The sequence below is a fragment of the Pseudorasbora parva genome, chromosome 5, assembly GCF_024679245.1.
Source record: "Pseudorasbora parva isolate DD20220531a chromosome 5, ASM2467924v1, whole genome shotgun sequence".
Classification (NCBI taxonomy): Eukaryota; Metazoa; Chordata; class Actinopteri; order Cypriniformes; family Gobionidae; genus Pseudorasbora; species Pseudorasbora parva.
Window position 1 is genome coordinate 28,624,766 of NC_090176.1, and position 21,478 is coordinate 28,646,243.

At 38.0% G+C, this 21,478-nt stretch overlaps 1 protein-coding gene across 1 annotated transcript; it reads left to right on the forward strand.

Annotated features, from left to right (window-relative positions):
• Nucleotides 1–626: 626 nt before the first annotated feature.
• ints6 (integrator complex subunit 6) lies at nucleotides 627–20,610 on the forward strand. Its single transcript, XM_067443773.1, has 18 exons — nucleotides 627–1,087; nucleotides 1,175–1,252; nucleotides 1,652–1,801; nucleotides 4,785–4,874; nucleotides 5,197–5,380; nucleotides 9,075–9,200; nucleotides 12,325–12,473; nucleotides 12,761–12,913; nucleotides 13,944–14,076; nucleotides 14,280–14,374; nucleotides 14,466–14,576; nucleotides 14,656–14,871; nucleotides 16,193–16,319; nucleotides 16,537–16,679; nucleotides 16,767–16,938; nucleotides 17,466–17,807; nucleotides 18,183–18,276; nucleotides 19,159–20,610. Exons 1-18 carry the CDS (start codon nucleotides 977–979, stop codon nucleotides 19,250–19,252), a joined length of 2,568 nt encoding a protein of 855 aa, XP_067299874.1. The 5' UTR covers nucleotides 627–976; the 3' UTR covers nucleotides 19,253–20,610.
• The last annotated feature ends 868 nt before the right edge of the window (nucleotides 20,611–21,478 follow it).

Consider the following 21,478-nt stretch of genomic DNA (forward strand, 5'->3'; position numbering starts at 1 on the left):
AACAAACACATATGACAGGAATAAATGTCAATAAAGCAACAAAATCACTACATTGTAATACAGTGCAGGCCTACTTAACAAACGGTTCAATGTTGAATCTTATTGCAAATCTATTACATGAAAAGGTGAATCGCTGGGGGGATAAGTATGGCTATTGCCCCAGAGGTTTTATATTAGAAACATGGTAAATCTCATAACTGATTTTATCCAGCAAATCCTTACAAAACCCTTTTTAAACAAGCATACATTTACACTGTACTTTTTGTAGAGACTTAAACTCTTTGAAGTAGAAATAAGCTTTACTTCTTACAGAATATTTATTTAATACTTTTTATTTATTTTAGTATTATTTATTTATTTATTTATTTTATTGTTCTTTTTTGTTTTATTTTTGCATGCGTAATTCAGTTTCTGTGGGCTATTTGAACGAAAGTACAATGGTTTATTCAATAAAAAACAATATGTTTAAAAATGCGCATGCTCCCGTTGAGCTGCGTTTTATATATATATATATATATATGTTAATCATTAATTTTCAGGTGCCAATCAGCGGAGGCGTTTTGACGCATGGTACTCGGGCAGGGCTTGGGAGGCGGAGCTAAATGCTGAACGCAGAATAAAACCACTGCAGCCCGCGAGCAGACCTCAGTGTGAGGAGAATCATGGACGTAAACTAAACAGAAAGTTACCATGATAAAAGTTAGGCATTTCTTTCAAATTACAGCAACAACACCCGTTTCCCTTGTAAATCAACAACCTTTTCCCCCCAGGGTCTGAGGTTTGCTTAAGTTTACAAGGCATCGCTCTTTCAATACTAACTACAGTTACACTCTGACAGAAAGAATGCGCGAGACAGTTAGCATTAGCCGGCTAGCAGCGTGCTGACAGCAGCGACAGGAGGCGAACAAAAGATTGCTCTGCATTTGTCCGCTTGCACTGACACTCGGTCAATGTAGAAGGGGCGATTATCAACACAATGCCCGTGTTACTTTTTCTGATAGACACGTCCGCCTCCATGAACCAGCGCTCCCATCTGGGCACTAGCTATCTGGACATAGCGAAGGGCGCTGTTGAGACTTTCCTAAAGGTAAATGAATACACGCCTCTGCTCCACATTTGTACTTTACTGAAAACTTACGAAAAAAACTACGTTTCCATCCACTTTTCTCCACAGCTGAGGAGCAGAGATCCGGCCAGCAGGGGAGACAGATACATGTTAGTGAGTTTCGAGGAAGCGCCGGCTGGAATTAAGGTACAAACTCTTTTATTTCTTGACAAACCTGTTTTATTTCACTCCAGACACTTTCAGCACTCGCTTCCTCTTTTTGCGTTTCAAAACACCACGTCTAAATTTCTGATCTGAAAACATTTTGACCAGCCTGAATTTGTGTGTTTAAACATGGCCGACATTTTGTTCAGTGTGGCAACAGAGAGCTGTGTGTGTGTGTGTGTGTGTGTGTGTGTGTCTGAGAGAAGAGAGAAGGGGGTCTCATCTAACTTAGTTTTCCCACCCAGAGCGTGAGAGAGGATTCTTCACTGCCCTTTACATTTATTGCCTCAGCCAATTTCAGATCAAGGTGTCTGCCTGAAGAGATGTATTGTGAGGATCTCTTTAGAAACATAACTAATCATTTGTGTTTTGATATTTCAGGCTGGATGGAAGGACAGTCATGCCACTTTTATGACTGAGCTGAGGAACCTGCAAGCGGTTGGATTGACATCGATCGGCCAGTCTTTAAGGACCGCTTTTGATTTGCTCAATCTCAATAGATTAGTTTCGGGGATAGACAACTATGGACAGGTATGTTATAAACCAGGGACTGGTATAAAGTCTGGCCTAACCCCATAAGCCCATCCCCAACATCTCACAGTTAAACAAGCACCCAATAGGCTCACACTGTGCCAACACAATCCCAAGGGCCCCTGGTGACACGGTAGCAATAAGAGAGCTGCATCTTGGATGCAAATAAGGGCGATGACTAACTTATGAGGCAGGTTTTGTAGTGGGACCTCAGTTATGCTGTGCAAGTGTGCTTTAGTTAAATTGTTACAGTTTTGAGCTTGGTGTCATGTTAATTCGTTGGTTGTCAACAAAACATTTGAGTTCTACATTTTCTAAAGGACAGTTCTTGTATTTCTGCATGTTAAGGTTTTAAACTGCAGCCGATGCAAAATCTTCTCAAATAGATGTAATATGTTTTGGAGGCTGTGTGTTGAGACAGATCACTCCTGATATTTACTACCTTCAATATTTTTCTAGGAGAAAATTGATGAGACAATCTGTGGCTATGCGTCTATTAAAGAATATTATCCGTTATCCGATTTTTACGTTTTAATTATTTTATTTCAACAATTTGGGTGGTTTGTGCAGTACACACTACTAAAGGTTCTGGTGGTTATTTCCTAGCTCAAGTGTATGCTATTCAAATATTAATATCCATATTTTAGAATATGTTGTCTTTAAATTCTCTGCATTTGGGAGCAGGTATTGATATGTCGGTTAATTAAATTGTTATATTAAATCTTGTAATATAACATTTTATTATAAACACAGATTGTGGTCGTTGAACTAACTCCAGGGTTATCGGATTGGTTTTGAGTTGACACAACCAAAACAATCCAGTCAGGCTCTGTTGACACTGATCATCACCTTTCTTGGTCAACTCATATTTTGATCATCATTCATAGAATGTGTTTACATCAAAGTAACATCAGTAGCGAACAGCCAACCATGTGTCTTAAAAACATAGAGAAACAGTAATTCACTTCTCACAAGTGTCAGCGTGAATCATTTATCTCTTCTGCCGAAGATGAAGAGATTTGAAGAATGTAAATTATATAAATGTATTGACACAGAAATAAGAGAACCTTTACAATGAAAGGGGGCAACTAAAATAAATGATCAGTGCAAGTGAAAGTTGTGAAGTTGGTTTATATAGCTGATGAACATGTTTTAATTTTTAAAGGTTTATTGATTCTGAACCGGTATTTTTTTACATGTATATTTAAATGAAATGCTTAAGCGTCCAATTAAAATTCACTCGTGTAATGGATTATGGGTATAATTAATTATGTATAGTAAATCATATAAAATAATTATCATAAAAAAACAGAATTTTGTTTTTAAAAAAATATTTTACTATGTAATGACCTTTAATTTGGAGCAAGAGAAACTGGGAGAGTGACATTTTGCATTGCGTTTTGCATTGCGTTGGCAAACCTTTCAATTTAAGATCTCTTACACAGAGCATATCCTGCCATAGAGTGGAAGTTACTATGGAGATGAACACCAATAAAAGCCAAGCCATTTTCATGGTGCCTAAAACCCAGGGTTGGCAACTTGGTAGTGGTTGTTTGTTTATTTAGAAAAAGGAAAAAAATGGAAAAAAAGAGTAGAATTTTTTATATATATATATATATATATATATATATATATATATATATATATATATATATATTAGGCTTGGGCGGTAATACGGTAAAATGGTATACCGCGGGATCTAAAAATAGCAACGGTATCAGTTTCAATACCGTCAAACCGTCAAAAAAAAAACAGATCAACTTACATATTGCTGATCAACAATTAATTATTAAATATTTAATAAGTTGAACTAATTAAACTATTTACATATTAAATACTATTTATTTATTAAATGCCTAAATATGTGTATGCGTTAGAGAGAGAGAGAGAGAGAGAGAGAGAGAGAGAGGAAAAGACGGCGAGTCGCGCGCTGGGTTATTCGGTCTCGAAAAAGAACACAACTTCTGCAGTTTGGAAGTATTTTGGGTTTTGACGGTAAATACAGACGAGGCAAATTGTGCAACAAAAAGATGACCGCGAGAGATGGGAATACCTTGAACCTAAGGGCGCATATCCGAAACCACCATCCACTCACTGCTGCGTGGATGAAAAACCGAGCGCACCCTCGGACTATGCTGTAATATTGCCGAAGCCTTTTGTCACACAGCTGGCAATGTAAGCAATAAGCATGAACTCCACAAAAATCAAGTGGACATGGGACTCACAAAAAAAAAATGTCAATTGTCTCATAACGGTAAGCATAAAACGTGCAGAGAGTTTCTCAGGGGCAGGGGCTCAAATGTAAAAAATAAAATAAAAATATAGGCCTATATATATATATATATATATATATATATAGGCCAAGCCAACAGTTTGTTGACGCTGTCTGAGCCTTACATCATAATGTTTTAATTATTCACGGTAATACCGTATACCGAGGTAAAATAGGGAGGAGGTTTGACGGTATCAAAATTTGGATACCGCCCAAGCCTTATATATATATATATATATATATTTTCTCCTCTCTCTATGAATGTGGTTATATGACTTTCTGTCTCTGGGTTTATCATCACATAATAGAGTTGCATGACGGCAAAAACGGGGTCATTAAATCTTTCCTCTCCCTAGTATCTGTGGTGAATTTAGATTCAAATTCTCTATATCATTGTGAATGCATAGTAATGGAGCTTTCTTGTTTCTGGTACACGTATTTGTTTCAGAAATGACTCATCCATAAAATCTGCACTAGGCTTAAGATGCAATTAAGTGTAATCATTGAAAGAGCAGAGCATTTCTCTGCATTTAACTGATTTTATTCAGTCCATGTGTCATATTTTTGGTTTCTATAATGAAATCCGTGTTCTTACATCAAAAACAGTGGGTATATTTGAAGCCATGTATGTTTTTGTCTAATGAGCTCCACTGCAGTAGCTTAGTTTTTATGGTTATTGTTTTATTATTATTGTTGTCTTGTGTTTTGCAGGGTAGAAACCCCTTTTTCTTGGAGCCTGCTATCATTTTGGCCGTAACTGATGGCAGCAAGCTGACCGGCAGTTCTGGGGTCCAAGACGAGGTGGGTCATGTGTCCGTATAGGCCGGACCTGTAGACATCCTCCGTGGTAGCATCCTGTCTAGTCATGGGTTTCCTATGTTGCATTTGTCCTTGCTATCCCCTGCTTGTTTAGTTTTTTCCTCTTAAACTTTATCCTCTTGATATAGTTTGCTCCTTCCTTCCCATGTCTTACTTCCGTTGTTATCTCTAACAGTATGGCATGCATATCTGTAGAAGTAACTAGCCTGTAGCTGGTAAAATGTGAAATACTTAAGTCAATGCTTCCTACACGAGTTTTTTTATGTGCTGATGTGAATTAGTTCATCCTTTTTCTCTGCTCTAGTTACATTTACCCCTGACAACACCGTTGCCTGGCAGTGAGCTGACCAAAGAGCCCTTCAGATGGGACCAGCGGCTCTTCTCTCTAGTGCTCCGCATTCCAGGCCATGCCTCTCCTGACCCTGAACCTTTGGGTGGAGTTCCACTTGACTCCTCCCCTATTACACCCATGTGTGAGGTCACTGGAGGTGTGTATGCATCTTTAACTACTTAAGTAAAAATCTTATCACAGAAAGACAGAGGTGTGGAATAGAAAAGGAAGTGGAAGTGAGCTAGGGATGCACGATATTGGATTTTGGCTGATATCCGATATGAAGGTTTTTTTTCTTCCTTCTTCTTCAGCTCATTTTGGCCGATACTGATGCTGATATGTTTATATGTTTATTTTTTTTCCTTTGTTTGGAAACAACACCATTTTGAGCAAAAAAGTTTTTTTTTCATTCTCCTTACTAAAAGGATTCTTGTTGAACATAAATGTTAAGAAAGTTTTTTGTATGATAAGAGTATAATAAAAGCCCTGAAAATAATAAGGCCAGTCATTTTGCACCCCAGATCCAGCTGTAACCTAAATATTGTATTTTTGGATTTAACGTTTGTACGCATGAAGTGGGGGTGGCATGACATCCGTTGATGCTGTCTTTCAATACTACAATTATTGTAGCGCTCCTTGGATTATTTTTCATCATCCATTTCCTAAATTTTATTACAAATTAATACACTGTATATAGGGCTGGGCGATATGGCCCAAAAAAATTATCACGATATAATTTTCCATATCTATCGATAAATAACACGATAAATGTAACATTTTTATTTCTTTAAAATTTAAAGGCATATTTTTGCTCATGAGTGAAAGATGTAGAAAACAGACAGTTAACTGGTTTTAAACTATCCTTTATTGTCAAAACATGATAAACACTTCTCAACAGGTGAACAATTTATTAAAACTGAGGTAGATTTATTTATTAAAATATTAATTGTGGTAAGCATTTTTTTTACTCTACACTGTATATCAATAAAATCATCACTTAATTGTGTAAGTAGTAAAACACTAAAAATGCAAACAGGCAAAAAAGAAAAGCGTTTTAAGTTAAGAAACATTTTGAGTCCCCCCTCTCATCAATCACAGTGGATTGGTCCACTGTGCATCGCTTTCTCTCACTGACACATACACACACACACACACACGCGCGCGCCCATCTCACTGATGCCGACACACACCTCACTGACAGTGGGCCGGTCGGGAGTGAGGGAGAGAGAGCAAAGTTCAGTATTTGCAGATCTCCAGAGCTCTGTCTAGTCTATTTTATTCATTTTAAACATCGGATGATATTATTTCTCTTTTGATACAGGCGATGCTAAGAAATTAATACATCACCAAAGACGAACAATTATGATAGCGAAGTACAAGTCCGATGTTTTAGTGATTATAGTTGGGTAGCGTTAGCTTGCAAATCACCCACTACAACTAACAAGGTAATAAGCCAGCTGTGCATGAATGTAGTTTATAGATTTACCGCTGTGTTGGGCTTAATGTTATATGGAAGAACTTCGAAGAAGCACGATAACAAATTCCGTGGGTGAACCTATGATAAGCAGCCCACGCGCGTCGCTCCATTTTATGTCGGATGGGATCGCTAAAATATCTCCAAACCACTGAAGTTGAGCGAACTAACTTGTCAACGATATCTGTGTCCTCCGAGCTGGTCGTGGATGCTGCATTTTTCACTATAGCTCATTTTTATCGCTCCACTTCACTCCGATCCTTCAAGCCTGTCAGCCACAGACTGTAAACAACAGCGCATGCAGCACCCAGAAGCCCGGTCTGCACTACGCATGCGCAGCATTACGCATAGCGCGTACGCATTATATCAAGAATTTATCGAACTGGTCTTATCGTTTTATCGAGGAAAATTATATCGTGATAATTATCGTTTTATCGCCCAGCCCTAACTGTATATAAAAGTATTTCATTTACAAGTGTCATGCTTGTGATTTGACATCATTACTGATTTGTTTATTCAGAACAAGAAGTAACTTTAATTTATTTGTGTATTCTACTTTTCATTGTATTACTGTAACAACAGTGCCCCCATTACATGTATAAATATATAGTGTCTGGCGGGCAGCCGCTAGGACATGGAGGAAGCTTCTGCTGCTGTGGAGGCTGCTGTATGCGCTAGAGTGGAGAGACGCGATTAGGCTTGTTTTGGACTAGTTTTGTTGTGAAAACGTGGTATATCTGCTGGTGACGTTCACGTCCTTCTGTATGCGCATTCAGAAATTCAAGGCAGCATTTAAAAACAGTCAATATAAATCACTTTACATACAATGTATGTGGTTGTTTTTATTTGAAGAATGACTGCAGTGCTGACATGGTCTCATCATTGTTGCACTTCTTGCACACGTGAGTTATTGTAGGCGCATATCAACATGTTATCATATCGGCAAGGCAAATCGTCATAATTTTTTCATGTCTGCCGATTTTTATATTTTACGCATTTTTCAGCCGATTCTGTTGTCGTGCCAATAATATAGTGCCTCCCTAAAGTGAACCCATTAAAGTTTAACTTTGCAGATTTTCCACCCACTTTGTATTGTTACAATGGTGGAAGTGTATGTAAATTAACAATGTTTACTCATCCTCTGTGTTACCTGGACCAAGAAATTCAAAATGCGCCATCCGGTGGACTTTTGACAGCTTCAGGGCTTTTGTGAAAAATGCAAAAGTATAGTTTTGTCTCCCACCCATGGAGAGTAAGATCAGATCGACTGAGGGTTATTAACAGAACAGTTATTGTATTTAGCACTGAACATTTCTAAGTACTCTGCCTACCCTTTAAACCGCATTCTGGTTAAAAAAAATTAACTATGGCAACAGCTTTCTTTTCTGTATGCAACAAAATTTTCCTTCGGGGGTTTTTTTTTGGTGGAACTGACAGTTGTTGTTTTTTTCAGTTTTTCCCTTTCGGTTGGCACGAAACACTGTGTTCGGTCGTCCTCTCCGTATTTACCTTTCTTTGCAGCCTTAAGCCACTACCATACTTGAACAAACAACAAACTTGATCCTTCACTGAAAACCAAAAGTAAATCGCTCCCACTAAACATTTACTATTTGAATTCTTGCACCCGACTTGAATACAAGTCGACACCATTATACTTAAAAGTTCGCTTAGATGTAATTCCTCTAAAGTAAGATGGAATTTGACTCTGGCACAGATAAAAGATACAAAAAAATTATAAATATAACACTTTTTTTTTTCTTCACCTCCTTGTGGTCATTTTCAAAATGTTCTGACACTTTGGGTTTCCTGCCCAGTTTAAGCAATCTGTCACTGTGTGACTTCACCAATTCATGTGGTGTTTGCGTTTTTTCTTTCTGCGACTAACCGACTGATCAAAATTTAGTTGACCAAATCTCTTCAATGACAATGCTTAGCCGCTGACTGTTTGGGGGCAGCCCTACTCTTTAAAAAGCTGGCATACCCTGCTGAGCAAATGTCAGATCATACCTATTGGGTGATGTGCAAGTGCTGTGAAATTGTTTGAATTGTGGTTAAGGGCAGATTCTGCTGGACTTGTGCTGACTGATACATCTGAAATGAAGACAAAATGAACTTTACTATAGAGAAAAGAACAACGTCTGTCCTCTCATGTTGATAAAATACTAAACACAATAGTGTTTGTGTGTGCAGCTTTATGTAAAAAGCTGTGGCCTGGCAGTGAACTGACAAGAAAAAAAGCCCACAGTGAACGGTTTCATCTTAAAGCAGACAGTATTATGTTACTTTAAATATCCATAGCAGTGGATAAAATGTACATTTAAGCACTCAAGTTAAATCTCACATCAGATGCAATTGAACTGTTTCCCGCTGTGTTTAGGCCGCTCGTACAGCGTGTTTTCCCAGAGAATGCTGAACCAGTGCTTGGAGTCTCTGGTGCAGAAGATCCAGAGTGGTGTGGTCATCAATTTTGAGAAGACAGGACCTGATCCTCCACCTACTGAAGGTAAAGAAGGACCAAGCTTTTTAGTTATAATTTTCAGTAGTATTTCAATAAGGTGCCTTTTAAAGTTGTCATGAACTTAAAAAAAAAAAAAAAAATCTGTTGTCCGAGGTCAACTAATGACATTCATGTGGTTTTTACATTCAAAAACATCATAACTAATAAGTAATAGGCTATTTTCGACACTGATTTTGAGGCTCTCTTCTGAACGCTGGGTTTTGATGGATGTGCTGCACTGGAGACTTGGAAGTAAACGCCCACAGCTAGGATTGGATAAGATTTGCATATTTAATGAGCATCAGCTCTTCTGTCAGTTCAGTTCACATAAAAGAGAGGGATTGTTTTGAAAGCAGCAACTGAAATGATTCTCTCGACCACAGGGCTCGTAAACGTCTTTATCAAACAACACAATGATTTATTCCTCATCCACCAACTGATTGGAATATTATTTTTGTATTACTTGGCCCGTCGGATCGGTATACACACACACAGGCTTGCGTGCGCCCAGATCAAGAAAGGAATATTTTTTCACTGCCGGCGTGCTCACATTTTGGTTAAGGGTGCTCCGATCAGGATTTTTGGAACCGATAACAGGAAGCAGTATCTGCCGATACGATCTATTTGAAGCTTGGATCTGCCTTTTTATCATAGAATTATTTATAGAGGATTTTACAGACGATAATTCAGGGAATTGATTATTTCTGAAAATGGGGGAATTCCCCCCCTTATAGGTGACTCTTGTTATATAAATGTAAATAATTATCTCACCTAAATCTTTGATCATGCAGTGCATTTTTGTTTTTAAAGGCAACTTTTTCAGGTAGGTCTAACATTAATATTGAGGTAAGAAATGCTAAAGAAATTTAATAAAGCATCAAATGTAAATTAATATTGGTCTTCCCTGAATTAATTAGATTCATTTTATAAGATTCCTTATAAAAGTTGCAAAAGTTAGTCATTACAAAAAAAAAAGTTAGTCCTTACAAAGTTGCAAAAGTTAGCCATTCAAGAGCAGTCAGTGTCATTTAATCAAACAACAAGACAAAGAGAAACTCTGAGACGGCGGCAGTTTATTTGACTGCTTTCATTTTAAGAGAGAATACATGGATACGGTTACATGCAGTTACACAAATGTTAACGTTCACTTGCGAGTCACGACGGGGTTTATGTGCATACTCGTCAAGACGGTAACTTAGTACATACATTGTGTGTTTGACCATTACAGTGCAATTTGTACTTGCAAGGTTTTTGTCAGGTGTGTGTGTGTGAGTGAGATCACAGTCTCTTGGAGAGCGCGCGAGTGCTGAGTGAACACTGGCAAGACTTAAAAATAAATGCAAATGATAAACTTTAGTGACGATTGTGCAATTGGCAAATCCTGTGTCAACTGTGCAGCTCGATTTTAATTGCAGATGCGATACTGTGATTTAAAGACATTTGAGCACTTTGAGAGGGAATAGAGAGAGCATGCACACAGTGATTCACTCGTGCTGTTTGTGAACTTGCGTCTCATAGAAAGTTTCAAATGACTTCGTAAGTTATTTAGTACAGAAATATGTATTGTACCTCACCTTCAGGCAGCATTATAATTATTTTACCCAGAAAGAGAATGAGACTGCTGCTGCATGCTCCTCGCTCACGGCAGGCGCGCCGTTGTGTCGTTAGCGTGAGATCACTTTGAGATCGGCCTTTTCGGGGCCGCTGATCAATCATCCCAATGCGATTATCAGCCTCTGCAGCGACTGTTCTTCCACAACCGGGAATAGCACAATATTTTGCTATCTTCATCGGCATCTTTATTTCTGCTGGGTAGCCCGATCCGAACAGCTCCATAAGACGGAGGGCCGGGCTACAGAATTAAACATACTTATTGTTCTGTAGAGAACAATAAGAACTCGATTCGTCAGGAGCACTTCTTTGTCACTCGATTACGTCAGGATGAAACACACAATCGTTTTCAGGGCCTGGTGTCTATGAAAGCTTTTCTTTGACTAACAAGGAAGTTTTCAGCGCTGAAACTTGCATGATATTCTTATATTACCATGACCTTTTTATATATCAAAAGCTCAAGGGAAAGTTGATTTCTCAATGCATCACCCCTTTAATTTGGGCTTTGACCAGTATATGTGAATGGTAGGGATGGGTACCGAAACCCAGTATTAAATGAGTCCCAGTACTAAATTATGAAAGACAGCAGTATCGATAAGCTCTGACGCTATCGGTTTTGCCATCAGTACTGGAGCAATGAAGAAAATACAGATACTATTTATTATTGCTACACATAGACGTTATACTGCGAATTCTGTTTTGCCAGCTGTTTCTATAAGCATTTACTTTATTATATATGTCTTCTGTAGGCCATTTCCAGTAATTTTAGTAGACCTTCCTGAGATTAAAGCACTATTTAATTTGTATCTTTGTTTTATTGTATTTTTATTGCATGCATTTGACCGTTTGTTTGTTCTTTTGTTTCTTTGTTCTTTTTCTTATTGTATGCATATAAAACACACAAAAAAATTTATATTAGTTTTGTTCAATCATTGCTATTTATTTTGCTATAGCAGATATTTAACATTTTCATATTATAAAGCAATGTTAATTATGTTCGTAATTTTTCTGTTTATTATAAAAAGTATAACAAAAAGAACTGATAAGTATACCGTTAAAGTACCGAATTGATAAGCAGTGTCGGTAAGAGTAGTAATACCGTTAACTTTAACAATACTCATCCCTATATTTGACATTTGAGATTGTATAGATATTACAACCAAGAATAAACACTGTATTGCTGTACAGGACAATATGCAGTTTATACAGCAAATGCACAAAGGTGTATAAATTGCACAAATTACCATTAAAAATGTAAGGTATGCAACTTTTATAATGTTCTTGAAAGTTTCTTGTTCACCTAGTCTGCATTAATTGATCAGTAACATTGTGAAATGGGAAATATTTTGTAACAATGTAAAATGAACTGTCACTTTTAATCAATTTAGTGGGTCCTCGCTGAAAAAAAATTTACTTTTCCAAACCAAAGAAAAAATAATCTTACCCCAAACTTTTGAATGCTAGTGTATGCTTTACAAAAAAAATTAAACTAAGCCATTATTGACACCGTTTTTCTCAGATGGTCCAACAGAGATGAAGTATGGACCTCAATCATGGCACAGCTGTCATAAGTTGATCTATGTCAGACCCAACCCTAAAACTGGTGTTCCTGTTGGCCATTGGCCTATCCCGGAGTCCTTTTGGCCTGACCAGAACTCTCCTACTTTGGTATGAGAAAAAACATTAATTTATGTATGCTGTACCATCTGTTCAGTCATTTTTATAAAAAATCTAATGTGTATATGCGCTGGTTGATTTTGCTAGTGTAATGTAAATGATTGCATGCCATTAATTGAAATGCTGTTATTTTGAGTATTGTAAATATTACTATTGAGTTTGTCATGAATATAGCTTTGGGTGATGGTAAATGTACTGTATTTTTTTTTTCTATAGTAATGTAAACTTTTAAGCCTTAAAAGTATGCTATCTGCTCAGTTAACTGTGTTCCTCTGCAGCCTCCACGTGCAGCTCACCCACAAGTGAAGTTTTCATGTGTGGATTCGGAGCCCATGGTGGTCGATAAAGTGCCCTTTGACAAGTATGAGCTAGAGCCTTCCCCACTCACTCAGTACATACTGGAGAGGAAATCGCCACACACCTGCTGGCAGGTACTGCTGGTATCATTCTTTTAGCATCATAAATGTATGTTCACTTAGGGTACTTTCACACTTGGTTCGATTACCTGGTCTGAACTGGAGTTTGATTGTGTTAATTATATTATTTGTGTCCAAACCGCGGTGCATTTGTATAATCAAAGCAGCAGCCGTTTACCCCTGTTACTTAGTAATGCCAATGCAGGAGGTGGTGGGATAATGCATGGTGCTACTCACCTCACTTATATATTTGGGTTTTTGAACCTTTAGATTTGATTTCAAAGTGTCAGCACATAATCGCACTTGTATCTATCTTTTAGAGAACGCAGGAATCGATTTCTGTCAACGGTAGCAGAAATGCAATGCGTCAGTCATGCTTGTCAAATTATTATTTTGTGCAAAATCACAATGATTGTTGTCATTTGAGGTTCATTTTTGCATTTTATCATAACTAATGCACTTTCACCACAAATCAAGAGAATGTCAGCTCTGCACATGTTTTTTTTTTTTAATACCTCATCTAGTGTACTGATTTATAGGCTTTTTGTCATATAAATTAACACTGTCTACATTATAAAAACTGGTAAAAAACGAAACTTCTCTCAATTATTAGAGTGTAATACCTAATAGATGTGTTTTTTCTATTAAAACAGCAACAAAGACTTTCTATTTTCACACAGGCTGTGCAAGTGCACATTTATTCAGCAACTACCACAATCTCGAACAATATAGTTGAGATCCATGTTTGTATCTATTACAATTCATCACGGAGATGTTTTGATCGCAGATATAGTTGCAGCACCTTGCAGTAGCAACGTTACACACTGCTCACTTTTTAAATGGATTCTGGTACTGTTTGTAGTTGCACGCCTGAGTTTGTAAAACGGCGTTCACATCCAAACGAACCAAACTCTGATGTCAATCAAACCCAAGTGCGCTCCAAAAGTGTTAGTGTGAAAGCACCCTAGGAATTCACTAACTTGCATTTTCTACTATGGCTGAATGTTTATTGCTGTAACGTTTTATTCTTATTTCTATCTCTCAGGTTTTTGTGTGTAATAGTGCTAAATATGGGGAACTCGGGCAGCCATTTGGCTATCTGAAGGCCAGCACAGCTCTTACCTGTGTCAACCTTTTTGTCATGCCCTATAACTACCCTGTGGTGCTGCCTTTGCTTGGTAAGTGTCATTAGTAACAGCTCTTTTATCAGAATTTATATGATTGTATAGGTAGATTACTTCATAAATAAAATTGGTTGGTTGTCTTGTTTTTAACATTATCTCAAGTAAAAAATAAAATTTACATGCTGTATTTGGTTTTGTATTTTCTTTGATTGTTGATGGATAGAAGTCACAAATAACTGTTCATCATGCATTTATAGATGACTTGATTACTGTGCATAAGTTCAAGCCTCCAGCGAAGTGGCGACAATCTTTTGAAAACTATCTTAAAACAATGCCGCCCTACTACATCACTGTAAGTAATGGAATCAATCATGTTCATTTTAACATTACAAAATTAATTAAATTAAGTTATTTTCTTTATTTCTTCATCCTGATTCTCCCAGTCCCTGCGGAAAGCACTTAGAATGATGGGAGCGCCAAACCTGTTGGCTGACAACATGGAGTACGGCCTCAGTTACAGTGTTGTGTCCTATCTGAAAAAGCTCAGTCAGCAGGTGTGTTATATAGCTTTTTTAGAGTGTCTTTTTATAAAAAGTGCTTCATGAAGTTATATATTATTAAATTGTGTTACAGACAAAGGTCGAGGCAGACAGAGTTTGTGCATCAGTAGGGAAAAAGACGGTGCCTGAAGGTGGCATTAAACTTCGCTGCAGAAGCTCTGCCCTCTCTCTGGCACACAGGAAGGATTTCACACAGCTGCTGCATAGTATCATGGGAGATGGGCCAGTTCTGCCAATAGAGGCAAACACCAAGGAGTTTGCTGGCTTTCAACTAGCTGCTCTGAATAAAGTGCGTACACTACTGTTAAAAACTTCACACTTTGTAGAAGTTTTCATGTGCTCAAGACCAGGAGATCCACAAAGAATACACATACATATGACATCTCTAAATTGAAAGTGTTAGTTCACCCAAAAATCAAAATTCTTTCATTACTCGTGTTGTTCCAAACCTGTAAGCGCAATTTCTTTTTTCTGTGTCAGACTCTTAAACTGTTGAGGTAGTAAATACAGTGCAGTGCTTCAAAGTTCTACGTCAGAACGGGCTCACCATTGGCTAGCTCCTGCGTCAGCATCACGTGTTGCGGTTCTCATGTGAACAGCATCAGCCAATGGTAAGCGGGCGTTCTGACGTAGAACTCTGAAGCTCTGCACTGCATTTATTACATCAAGGAGTAGTAAAACTACTCCTACTACGTAGGAGACTGACATGCACAAGAAGAAATGTTTAATGAAGTTTTAGGGTGGGTTTTTGAGCACAAAGTATTCTTGATGCTTCATAAAACTTAGTTGAAACACTAGCTGCATCTACATAAACCCTAGTAATCCGATCATAATTGGACTAGTAGCGCAATCAGAAAAATGTCACATGTAACCACGTCAATCGTAATGAAGTGGCCAGATCTGATTAAAATAAAAATAAAAAAATCGGTTTATTCCTTTTGTAATCTGATCAACAGGGCATGTAAACATTTGATCGGATTGCAATGGCGTAGAAATGACGTCTGACACACTTTAGGTTGAATAAAGGGTCATAAATAAAGGTCCTTTCATTCTGAAATTCTTTCCACTCATTATCTATGAAGTGGAGCAGAACAACGTCCCACCAGTCCTTGTTTCGAATTTCTCAGACGCCTTGTGTGTATATGGGCGATTTTACTGTTTGATAAATGTAATCAGCATGGCTTAATGTTCATGAGGTCATTGTCACCTAATTGGGATTGAAATATATAAACTAAATCTCCTTTTAAAACAAAACAAAGAGAATGGATAGTATGTAACAACAGCGGGGAAACTATATTTGTGCAGTGTGTGCACTTCAAAAGATTAAATCCGATCAGCAGCTTGTGACAAATGCGTACATCAACCAGATCACTCATGTGTAAACTATATTCAGATTCATCAATCGGAATAAGGGTTAATGAGTAACCCTTTAAATCAAGTCAGATTGAATTGTATTATTTAAACGACTGGAATTGACTGAAAGTGTTTTGCATATATATGGATATATGGCATAGTTGCTGTTTAGAATCACCTGTTTTTCAACAGGGATCCATTTTCAGTTATCACCAATTCATATACCTCATCTTTGCCATTATACTCTGACTACACAGGCATTAAAACCACAAGGATTGCGGAACCCCTATGATATTCCAAGAGCTCATCTGCTTGACCAGCTGAGTCGCATGAGGCGTAACCTTCTGCATGCAAGCATCTGCATTCTGAAAGGACAAGATCAAGGTAACACTCAGACAGCCATGAATGGTTATTGATTTCCTTGGAGCAGTTTCCTGAATGTCTGGGTGATTCACTCAATTAAATGTAGCTTCTGATTTCTGAATGAACTTGAAGCATTAGACTTAATTTTGGTATGTGATCAGGTTATGTTCATGATGCCATTTACATGGTCATTTTTAAACATAATTAATGTAACTTCAAATCAATATTTTTTTTCTAGATCAACTTCACAGTGTGCCTATAGCTCAGATGGGTAACTATCAGGACTACTTGAAGCATTGCCCATCCCCTCTGAGAGAGGCAGACCCTGATCAGCCTAAACGTCTGCACACCTTCGGTAACCCCTTCAAATTGGATAAGAAGGTAATTTTAGATCTCATGCTTTCAAAGAGAAGCACTATACAGATTTGACTTTCAGGCTAATGGCATATTCTCTTCTCTTTGTGTCAGGCGATGATGGTGGATGAGGCAGATGAATTTGTTACTGGCACTCAAGGCAAAGGCAAACGTCCTGGAGAGTCCAGTAGTCCTGGCGGGGTAGGGGCCCCTAAGCGCAGGCGCTGCATGTCTCCACTACTTCGGCCAGGACGAGCATATACACCTCCCAAAACGCCACCCAGAAGTAAGTAGCAAATAAACGCATGCAGGAAAACCTTTAGTTGCAAGTGTGCCAATCATTCCACTTAAAGGAACTGTATGTAAGAAATGCATTTCAATTAATCATAAAATGACCTTGATATGTCACTAGATATTAAGAAATCATGTTAATTTCAAATACTTATATCACTGACAACAGTATCCGGCCAGGATATTGTCATTTAAAAGTTGCTGTTGCAGCCCTCACCTCAAGGCCTGAAGCTCCACCCTCCACCTATCTACCAATCACAAAGTCAGTATTGTTTCGGCATCTAGATTGCCATATCTGCTCTAGTTACTGCAGCTGCAGCTACAAATGGTTCTGCTGGATCCTGGATCCTGCATCCTATCTGGCAACCTCGAGTCAGGGGGGAGGTGGAGAGGGGATACATCTGCAGTACCAGTTTTGGCCACAGTCTTACGTACACTTCCTTTAATTCTGGTTCCTTTGTATCTAAAACACGGAAGCTCCAATTTTACTTAAGTGCATGTTTCATGTCTGATCCAACACAGCACCAGATAATGATCCCGAAGAATCGGAAAACCACATCACCAACCATCTCGAGTCAAACAACAACAACTCCGACAACGAACTGAGTCCTGTGCCAGATTCTGAACCGGTCCAGCAAATGAACCACCTTCAGTCGAATGAGATCGAGAACCAGCAGGACGAAGTGCAGGAGAACGGTCAGTCCAGCGAGAGCGAGCTGTCCCTGGGCAGCGAGGGCGAAGAGGACGCACCACAGCGCTACCCTTCCCCCTGCCAGCTGAAGAAAATCAGAAACGAAGAGAGCCTTGAGCTGAACTCTGAACTCCGAGTGCTCATCACCAAGGAGATCAGGAAGCCTGGAAGACGTAAGTAACAACACACACGTGCAGATGTCTGCAACTAAACACTGCTCAAGTGTTTCCATCACTTCCTCTCTTGATGCTCTTTCCTGGATGCCATTCAATAAGCGAAGGAGGGCTGGTCTCCCACCACAACTTTTGTTTTGGGGCTTTAAAAATCAACTGGACATGTTGGCTTCTTTTGCTAAATGTGAAAAAGCTGTAATATTGTTACAGCTGGTTTCAATTTTATTTTTATTTGTATATTGTAATGCATATTACAGGTCTTGGGGAAATGTATTTCTCCTGTTGTTTTACAATTGTTAGTTTTTGACATTGCTCATGACACCATGCATCAATTCTTTCTACCACCACACCTCCCCCACCCGGTCCTCAACGCAGGTTATGAGAAAATCTTCTACCTCCTCAAGCAAATCCAGGGCAGTTTGGAAACTCGTCTGATCTTCCTGCAAAGCATAATCAAAGAGGCTGCCAGGTAAACTTTTTTTTGTTTTTGTTATGAAGTAGATAACTATATATTAGTATTTGTAAGAAGAGTAAGCCCAAAGTTTGATTTTACGCATATAAGAGTTCCTGCAACAAAAAAGTTCCTGGGAAAAATTGTTCTGGGTAATTTCCATGGTAACGGGGCTATACACCCACAAACTTCTCTAAATACTTCCACTTGGCGTAGTCCCCATCACCATTTTGAAGTGCATTCAACTTCACGTGGACGATAGAAGTTAATTTGGACACCTGACCCCTCAGTTCTGACTGAGGGAGGGATTCTACTGTACTTGTATGTACACTTCATGCTGATCCATAGATGATGCAACACGACTGTGACTTCACAACATCAACTCGCACTTGTTTTACCCACAAGTGATCAAGGGCTTAGGGTGTTACATTTAAACTAAATGCAAGGGTTCCACCAGTAGTGGGCACTCATGCAGCGTAAGCAATGACGTATATCTGAGTGAGAGACAGAGGGAAGTAAACGTTGCCATTGTGAGGAGTGTTTGTGGGATTTTTTTTTTTATATATATATATTTTTCAATGAAGCATTTCTGATGGCAAAGCTGAATTTTCAGCAGCATTACTCCAGTCTTCAGTGTCACAAGATCGATCCTTCAGAAATCATTCCAGACACTGGGCAAGGATGAAACTTTCTGGTGTGCCTGTGTTTGCATTCTATCAAAGTATACTTTTGATATATATGTATGTATGCCTAAACATTCGAGTCAGAAGTGAAGTGTACTCAAGCTTAGGGTGCAAGTGCAAATGTCTGCACTTCTAATGCATTAAACCATAAACATTACACTTCTATTATATTAATGTATCTTATTACTAATTAATATCACTGTGTGTGTGTGCACAGGTTTAAGAAGAAGGTCTTGATTGAGCAGCTGGAGAACTTCTTAGAGGAGATTCACTTAAGAGCCAACAGCATGAATCATCTGGACGGTTTCTGAGCACTCCATCTGCCCTACTTGAAAGACTCGCGCACAGATCTGCACTATTTATGTAACGTTATTTGGGACTTGTTTGTCTCCAGTTTTTATCAGTATTGAAGCTGATTTTATCGGTGAGGGCTTGATGGGTTGTCTCAACCTCAGGACTGGGGGGATATGGGAATATCAGATGGTCATAAACACGCACTGCTCCTTTTCTTAGACGTTTTCCCCCATCTAATTGTGCCAAAGAGTATTGGTTGAATGGCATCAGGTTCCACCTCAGCTTTTTTGCATTTTTTGAATTCCCCCTCACTGCCATGTGGCATTGATCTCGATATAAACACATTTTCCTTTTCATTTCAGTCTAGAATAGCGCCTCTGCAAACTCACCGCTGCATTCAGTTTCACACAAGATTAAAACAGGAAAGTAGTTCTTTATCAGCAATATTCTACACCAATAAAAAGGCGAGTTACAAAGCAATTATTTAATGTTGGAGGTTTGATTGACTTTGAGGTTTTATAATTCAATGTAGTCTTGTAAACTCCAAAAATCATTGTTGATTGTAAAATAAATAATCTCAGGAATGATGTCGTTGCAAAAGATTTAGCATTCGGCAGCAGAAGAACATCTTTCTTTCCCAATACTCTTAAAAAAAAGCTCTTATCTATATATATATATATTTAAAAAGTCACTTAAATTTCTTTGTTTGTCTTAAAAACCACCCATCATTATTACACATGGCTTCAAGAACTTTGCCCGTAGCAAGAGAGGTTCGTGTAATCTGGTTTTCAGAACACAGAACCATGCCAAAGTTCTGTGAAAAAGAAAGGACTGTAACTTATCTGAACTTTGATCTCTTGACTTTGCTGAAAATTGCAAATGACAGGTTTGCAATGAGCAACCAAATTAGATTTTACAGAAGTAACAACCAGAAGTATGTAAAAATGAAATGCTCAAATGATGTAAAGCTGATATTTAGACATCATGATGGAGTTGAGCCACTTACTCATTGACATGGGAAGTTGCTGCTAATGTATTCCTACATTACTGCCAAATATACAATATCCCTTAGCTTCTTTTGTTCTTCGTGCGCATCACCCTCCTAACCCTGCACCCTAATGTAGGGACCAAATCTTCACCATATATTATTAAGATGAATTTGTGGCTTCTTTAAAAAAAGTATTTTTAATATGCTGTATATATGTACATGGTGACATTGAAAATATTATTTAAGAGAATGTTTTGGTGGAAAGCCTTTTTTGTATGTATTTGAATAAAGTCTATTTTGCACTGTGAATAGTCATGTAAATAAATGACATTTTCTGTCATTAATTTCTCAGTGGCACAATGTCATTAAAAGGATTGCAAATCTTGACATGTTTGTAGTGTTTAGTTTTTTTTCCCTACACTTAAACCCATAAGTTTGCAGGGATAAGTACAAGTGGCTCATCACAATGTATTTTGTTTTATCGATAACAACAGATCTTAATATAAACGGGTAGATGTATCTAATTATTGCAATTTGTGAGATCTAGAAGGAAAAACTCCCAGAGTTATTCATTAGTAAACAATGTGTTGTGAACTCCCAATCTGAGACCAACAAAAATTATCATTTAAAAAAAAAGATCTGTTATGGATGAGGTAATTTGAGGTAATGCAATAAAGTGGGGTGGTTGTTTATTCCTCCTGGTATCTTTGACTGTTTATGATAGGAATGCAAAGCTTCTCAAGGGGACTCAAAAGTTTTGAAAAAAAAATTGTGTATTGTATTTTCCACCACCATTTCCCGATTGGCTTCGTACAATCCAGACTTTTAGTCTTTGACAAATGTGATTCTCAGCTTTTTGCTCAACTTCCCCTCATTCAAATTTAAATAAATAAAAAAACGCATAAACGTATAACTTTTTTTTTTTTTTTTTTTTTTTAAAGCAGGGGTATTTTGATATATTATGTTTAAATATTCTGGGGGCCATGAACCTTTTGTTAAAAAAATAAATCAGAAATGCTGGTGCTGGCACCTTTTTTCATAAATGCTGGCAGGGAAAGCGTTAAGCATTCTTGATGGCCAGAGCTCTTGTATTGGTGAAACATTCTGCTTATTCAAAAACAAGTTTAATGAAGTCCCATGTGTATTTGCAATCCTATTAGGATTGTTATTTTTGTGTTATATTTTTGCATCCTAAATGCCACACTGTGATCCAATACAGCCTTTTACATTTTTCAGTACGTGTGAAAACAGCACC

Bases quoted from the DNA above. Each gene is read 5' to 3' on its own strand.
- ints6 (XM_067443773.1), top strand. From the start codon at position 977: ATGCCCGTGTTACTTTTTCTGATAGACACGTCCGCCTCCATGAACCAG. The intron at 9,201-12,324 runs GTAAAGAAGGAC...CGTTTTTCTCAG, and splicing joins TGATCCTCCACCTACTGAAG to ATGGTCCAACAGAGATGAAG. The intron at 17,808-18,182 runs GTAAGTAACAAC...TCCTCAACGCAG, and splicing joins GATCAGGAAGCCTGGAAGAC to GTTATGAGAAAATCTTCTAC.